A 7106-nucleotide genomic window follows, 5' to 3' on the forward strand; every position below is an offset into this window, starting at 1 on the left:
ATTATCGTAAGTAGTAAAGACCGCCACTGTTCTCGGTGCATTATCTTGCATGCCGCGACTCTTTTTGATGGTAACATTATTCAAGAGAAAAAAAAAAAAAAAAACAATACTCGTTTTTACTTCAAGGACTTTTTGCGCAGTGTTCGTACGCCGCGGGAAGTAGTTCATACAACATTTGGTTGCAGGAAGAAGACGCGATGCTTTTGGCATTTCAAACGCTTACGTCTTGATAAGATAACCTCTATCTAAAGTGCACCTACACATACCTTACCTTACATAAAAGGGGGAAATCAGTAATGGCTCCGCGAAGAGACTGGCCTATTTTACTACAATTCTTGAGGGGAAAACGGGTATAGTTTATACATAAGTATACATATCATCTTTCATTCTTAAGTCCAGTTATAAACCTCAAATTGCACCTGCCCGAAATTGTTCCGGTGAGTTTTAGTGACGACGACCACTCGTGCATCCTTTAGCCTAAAGTTCCTCTTTTAGTTGTGATGTGAATGCCTGGTCGGGAAAGTACAAACCATGACAGAAGTGGGATGAAGACCGGAAGACAGCAAAGGTTACCGACACAGCTTACACGCATCAAACAAAGTTTCCTTGCACATGTACAATCATGAAATTTCAACATAATATCCTAATAGCAACGCGCCGCAATTTCCGCTTTGGCTCTTGCGGTGACATAATTACGTTTTTTTAATAGTTTACAAAGCGTTTTACCGGTTTTATCTACTCACGAAATAACAGTGACTGTGCCATGCCTTCCTCAGCACCGAGTACAAGGTCTTATAAAGCGTGTCTGAAGTAGCCAGGCTGTATCTAAAATGTACAGTAAAAATCGACGCCTGCACGAAGCAAGCTAAACTTTTCGTCAAAGATGTATTTCACAGGTTTGTTTTTTCTTGCAAAATTACAAAGCGTAGCTCTCTGCGAGAATAGGGCCAAAAAAATTGCCAGGGTCAACCGCGCACGGCGACGCAGACAATCGAGTTCAGTTGCGAGGTGTATTTGGCGCACGTATTGATAGATGTCGTCGGGAGCAGCGTCGGAACGTGTAGCCGACCAGCGGGAGAAGATCAGAGGTGGCAGTAATGCCATTACTGTAATGGAATTACAGTAATTAAATTACTTTTTGGAGTAATGAGTAACTTAATGAATTACTTCTCTAGGCTAGTAATTTAGTAATGTAATTAATTACTTTCAGGCAGTAATTTTGATAAAATTACTCATTACTTTTGAAATTACTTATGTCTTAAATTAGAAAATTCGTTTGCAAGCTTTAAGAAAGAGAAAAATTATTTTGCATGGTGAAATGTTGTGACAGAGCGTCAGAGGAAATAATTTACGGCCACCTGAACAGGCGCACAAAGGAGGGCTGGAATGGCGAAGGAAAAAGGCTTACGTGTAGGCATCGCTGGAAGGCAAAGGCTTACGAACTCCAGGCGCGACAGATTCACGGCGTCGCGTCATCACGACGCTATTATACTTCGTTCATCCTTAAGCTGACAGAACGGTGGGAGCTGCAGGCTAACCAGAACCAATTAAACACCTCCCTTTGATCACCTAACTCGTCCCTTTTTCTGCGCTGGGGCATGAACAAGAGAGTGATTACGTGGCAAAAGATAGACGTGTGACTGTTCCAACGAGCACGTAGCTTCCACCGCACTGCCAGCTTAGAGATGAACGGCTTTTAGGCTACAAGGCGAAGGGAACATCACCAGTGCGGTCAGCACGTTCTAAAACCTGAGAGGACAGGACAAACAGATCTCGGGTCTCGTAATTTTGTCAAGCAAGGTCGAACCGTAAGCTTCGACCATTGTGAACAACAAACGACCGGAATAAAGAGGTAATCCCAAATGCCTTGTCAAAGCCCCAGAACGTTTCGTGCGTCCTTGAGCAAAGCAGGTGCCGCTCGTGCTTGCCCTCCCTTGGGAAGTTTATTCGGGAATAAGCCTACAAGGAGAGATCGCCCCCCGTCTGTTGGGAAAGTACAAAATTTAGGAAGCTCGCGCCATTCCTCAACTGGCGATGCTTCTACTTATCAATTATTCAGGCCCTTTGTGTGACAATGCGCAAAAACTTGGGCTCTTCGGATGTTTGGAAAAAAATTATCCTTGAAAGGAATTACCGAGAATAGGTCAACTATACTCGGCGACAACTCTTCGTGGCAATGCAGTGGGGGGTACAGGCACGCGTTTCCTCTCTCATTTTAAGTGCTGAATAAAGCTGTGCGCGGCCTCTCCTCCTTTCCACTGTATTTCCAAGAAACGTTGTCGCAAGAATAGAATTAGATCGCGTCTGGGGGGAGGCGGAAGCGAAACGTTCCACGTGACGATTCCTTGTAAGAACGAGCTGCCATTGCCCGACTTAACAAACTGACACGGACTACAACTTCTAAATCAGGAAGACGGAAACACATCACTCTTTTAGTAAACCTTCACCGTTGAATGAACAGCGAAACCGGTGAGTTGACTGCCTTTCTGACTCACATCGAAAAAAGCTATATTCATCAAGCTTAAGACTTATGTCGTGTGCGCAAGCAAAACCGCTGTTCAGTATGGTTCATTTTGAGACACATAAGGTTGTTGCGGTGTGAACGGAAAGTTGTGAGCTTTGGTGCATATGGACCGACTCAGATCTTTGAAGTCACATCACTGCGGTGGCGCTGCTATCGGCGATGCGCTTGCGCAGCGCCTCGCTTTTCCCGAATCTGGTTGCTACACACGCACTGTGTGGGCAAACGGGGGCTTGTTTTGTAAACACTGTGTTCGTGTATACGGTAAATAAATTGAGCACGAATTGCCTCAAGTTATCCAAAAGTAATGTTAAAAGTAATTTCAAAGTAATTTCATTACTTTTAGAAAGTAATTGTAATGTAATGTCATTACCTTTAGTCTGCGGTAATTCGTAATGTAATTTCATTACAGTTTTACAATTTTCAAGAAAGTAATTAGTAATGTAATTTAATTAGTTTTTGAAAGTAATTTTGTCATCTCTGGAGAAGATAGACGACAACACGCAAACGAAATCCGTCGTCAGCAAGAACGCCGCCGTTATGCAACGGTTTTTTTTTTTCTCTTTTCAAGTTTTGCTTTTATTGTCCATATTGATATTTAAACCAAAGATACACTACAAAAGATTATTTTTATTTTAGTAAATCACGGTCGTCGTGAGCCGTCTCGAAAAGGAGGTAGCGCCATCTATCAATACGTGCGCCAAACGTTCCCCGCCACTTGACTCGGTCGTCTGCATCGCCTTCCGCCGTTGACCCTGATAATATTTCTGGCCCTATTTTTAACAGAAAGAGTCCTACCCTTTGTAATTTTAAAAGTGAAAACGAACCTGTGAAATTCACCTTTGACGATAAGTTTAGATTGCTTCGTGCAGGCGTCGATCTTTAAGGGGTATTCACACGAGGGAGAAATCCCGGGGATTTCTCCCCGGCACGCGCGCATCACGAAATGAAAACGCGAGGCTTTTGCACATCGCAAAGCCTGACGTTTTCGTCGGGGGATGCGCGTGCCGGGGAGAAATCCCCGGGAAATTCTCCCTCGTGTGAATTGGCGACGTGCGCGACCGAAAGCGTCGCTGTGGTCGGCCTTCCACGATTGGCCCAAAAGCTGATTATGACGTCGGAAAGGGTATACCATCGACGGAAATAAGAGGAATGAAAGAACTTTAATTTCGACGGTGTTGGCAGTGTTGCTTTGAGAGCGCAATGATTTCAGGCTTCCACCATGCTATTTACAAACACCATCGAACTTGTTGTTCGCAAGGTAATGACGTCACAAGGGGGAACCATAGGAGGGCGCCACCAAAACATCTCACCGCTAATACCCCTTTACGGTAATTTTTAGATCGAACCGGGTGACTTCGGACACTCTATACTTACCCTGTCTTGGCAAACTCAGTCCAGGCGGTCATCATGACACGGCTGAAATCGGCGTCGAGGATACAGCCCCCCTCCATGAAGGGAATCCCGAACACGTACGCCAGCTCGTCCCCGTGCGTCGTGTCGAACCAGGATTGCCTTTGACTGCACCGAGGCCCCCGACTGATCTTGTAGTAGTAGACGCCCGCCCCGGTGCCGTTGAGTGCCGTTGCATTGGCCAGCTTGCGAGCTGTGCCCAGAGTCGTGCAAACAATGTGCGAGTCCCCCCTCATTTCGGCTAACCCCCGTCTTAAGCCATCGTAATCAAAGTCTTCGAGATGTCCCATGTACTCTTCTTGGAGCCTTTGCAGTGCAGAAAGATCCGACGCGGAGAATATCTCGCCCACGAAGTAGTTCATGTCCGCCTTGTTAATCTTCCGTGCAGGCTGCGTCATCGAGAAGGAGTCCCTGAAGTCTTGATATATAAAAAATGCGCCTTCGTTGTCGAGATGACCCAAGAGCACGTCCTTGTCTCCGGGAAACTCTGCCTGTCGCGGCTCCACAGGCATGAACGAGTCCCCGTATATTGGCCGGAAGAACGCCGCCGCTCCGTTCGTAAATAACCTTTCCGCCACACTCAGGAGTGTGGCGTTCGCGTTCTGAAGGCAACTGATTGAAGCTGCGCTTAATGCTTGCGTCGCGTTATTGCCATCCGAGCAGCCAAGAAACTCGGCAAAGTCGTGCGCTTTTTCCAGCATTGAGGTTGAACTCGCCACTATTTCTTTCTGGTCAACTCCTCCGCTATGCGTGATGGCCCTGTGTACCATGGACTGAGTAATTGGCGAAAGCAGGTGAAACTGAACGGACCACGCTCCTGCGCTTTGTCCAAACAGTGTCATCAGCTTTGGGTCTCCACCGAAGCGTTCAATGTTGTCGCTAATCCAGGCGAGCGCCAGCGCTTGGTCGTGCAGCCCCTGGTTGCCTGGCACATCATCGGTTCCACCAAAGAGAAATCCAAATGCACCGAGTCTGTAGTTGATCGAGACTACGACCACGTCCCCGTATGTGGATAGGATTGAACCGTCATAGAGAGGTAGGCTAGCCGAGCCCACGATAAGCCCGCCCCCGTAGATCCATACCATGACGTGTCGCTTCTTAGGCGTGTTTTGTTCCGGAGCCCATATGTTCAGGTATAGGCAGTCCTCACTCTCGGCCATATCTGAAACGAAGAAGGATTGCAATATTAGTTGCAGTGATAAAGTATAAAAATAAAGAGAAAAACAGTTAAAGGAAAACTGAGAGGTTCTTGAAGAAAAAAAAAAAACGCTACAGAGGTGAATTCTTGTGTGTTTTCGTCCCGTGAATTTGAATATCGCAGGTATTTGACCCGGACGTATCACTGGACGCGAGAAAACCGAAAAGCTAACCATCGGGGTATGCCAACTGCCTTGTGCGTGCCGCTTGTGAGGGAATGTGGGCAGCGCTTATGACTGCTCGGGTAAGGCTTGCGGAAGGCGTGGGAATGTTGAGACCTCCGCAGACGCCACGATTCCGTCCCTTCCTTCACTGAACGCGCCGGGAAGGAGCCGGGCTTCAGCGCTATTTTCAAAGCGCTGTTATGATTACTCGGCACATAAATCTGAAATGTAACTGTGATGTTCATGATCCTGGAGGCGAAATAAAGACGATTTAAGTGTTTTTCCTCATACAGAACCGCTTCAGTTTCCGTTCAAGAGTAGTAATTCAGTCGCTTACTCATTCTTTGTGTATCGGTAACTTTCTTTGAAGGATCAAAAGAAGGAAAAGCAGCGGACGTTAAGGGGAGGGAAAAAAGGGGAGGGAGTCATGAAGGGCAAAGTGCATATTGCAGCCACGTTTTGAAGCATTAGAAAATAAAACCCAAACCATTTGCATTACAAAAGTGAATCTTGTCTCGTTAATATGGACACCTTCGGTTCCAAGAAACATCACCCATAGTGTAAGTCGTCCATAATAACAAGACCAAAATGCATTTATTTACGCCGTTCATCCCCGAAAAATTCGTGTGAGTAACGGGGTATTTATATTGGCCGGTTCCGTGTTAACGAAACACGACTGTAGTGGTATCGGGAATGACCGTGCAAACTTAGTTATCTCAGCTCCCTCTTTTTTCCAGAGTGCGGGCAGGCTGGCTGTCTTTCACGGCGGCAGTTGCTATTGGCAAGGTTTCGCAGCGGGTTCCCGGGTGTGTTTCGTGTACGCCAACGTTATTGGATCAACTCATGGGGAATTCCGTTGGTAGATTTGCAAAGGTTTTATGGCACTTTTTTTGCTAGTATCTTCTTTAGCGCCCAAGGATGCACTCGCATCCACAACAGTAAAGGCGCGAGCGTGGAGTGCTCTTGAATCGGTCTTCAGGAACTGGGGGGAAAAGATGGTGACATAGGCAGTTGCTATAGCGGCGCCGGCTACTCCTTTGAACTTGATAATAATCAATGTTAACTCACTTGAGTTCACACTTGTCACCTAAGCCACGCACTGCGCTAGACTCCCTATACAGTACACTCCAAAGTATAGAAGTGCAGAATATTAGAGTGCAACGATCTGTTTTACTATCAACATACCATAATTCATACACCCAAAGCGAGTACATTAGGTACTCCAAATTTACCATCGGTTACGGAACCTGCTCATGGACGCACAAACAAACACGAATAATTCGCCCCGTGTTGGTTTGTAGGCGACGATTGAGTTGTTTTAACCTTCTCTAACCTACTCGACTTATCTGAAGGCCTTTGATGTGTTTCTCTTACAAGTCGCGTAAAATGCGCCAATGCAGAGGGCCGTTGTCTCGTGTGGCCCTTGGAAGCAAATGGTGGCACGGGAAAGACATGAGCGGCCCTTGGAGAGAGAGAGAGAGGCAGGGAACTATATTTTCTAGAAGGCCGTCCGGTTCAACTTTCGCGAATGGATTCTCCCAAGGGATCGGAGGGGTCGACGAGTGCCATGAAGTAGGGCTGCTGGTCCAGACATATACGTAACGCGTTACTTCTACCTAGTTACTCCTTTGGGTAACAAGTAACCTATTTGGTTACTTTTGAGAAAAAGAATAAGTAACGTACTTAGTGACTTTTAACACCAAGTAACGGTATTGGGTTAAATTTGAGGAGTAACGCGTACAACACCGTTTAAACAGCCTCGTTTTAATTCTAACCCGAGTATACGTCTATTGCAACAAAGGCAGATGGGC

The 7106-nt window shown here is 46.3% G+C and overlaps 1 protein-coding gene across 1 annotated transcript; it reads right to left on the reverse strand.

Moving 5' to 3' along the window:
• Window positions 1-3894: 3894 nt before the first annotated feature.
• LOC120840949 (acetylcholinesterase-1-like) lies at window positions 3895-5094 on the reverse strand. The gene has a single exon (XM_040211752.1). The coding sequence runs from the start codon at window positions 5092-5094 to the stop codon at window positions 3895-3897; it is 1200 nt and encodes a 399-aa protein (XP_040067686.1).
• Window positions 5095-7106: the final 2012 nt, after the last annotated feature.

Source organism: Ixodes scapularis, unplaced genomic scaffold (genome assembly GCF_016920785.2).
Source record: "Ixodes scapularis isolate PalLabHiFi unplaced genomic scaffold, ASM1692078v2 PGA_scaffold0__279_contigs__length_252992795, whole genome shotgun sequence".
NCBI lineage: Eukaryota > Metazoa > Arthropoda > Arachnida > Ixodida > Ixodidae > Ixodes > Ixodes scapularis.

Coding starts and splice junctions, on each gene's coding strand:
- LOC120840949 (XM_040211752.1), bottom strand. CDS start 5,094: ATGGCCGAGAGTGAGGACTGCCTATACCTGAACATATGGGCTCCGGAA.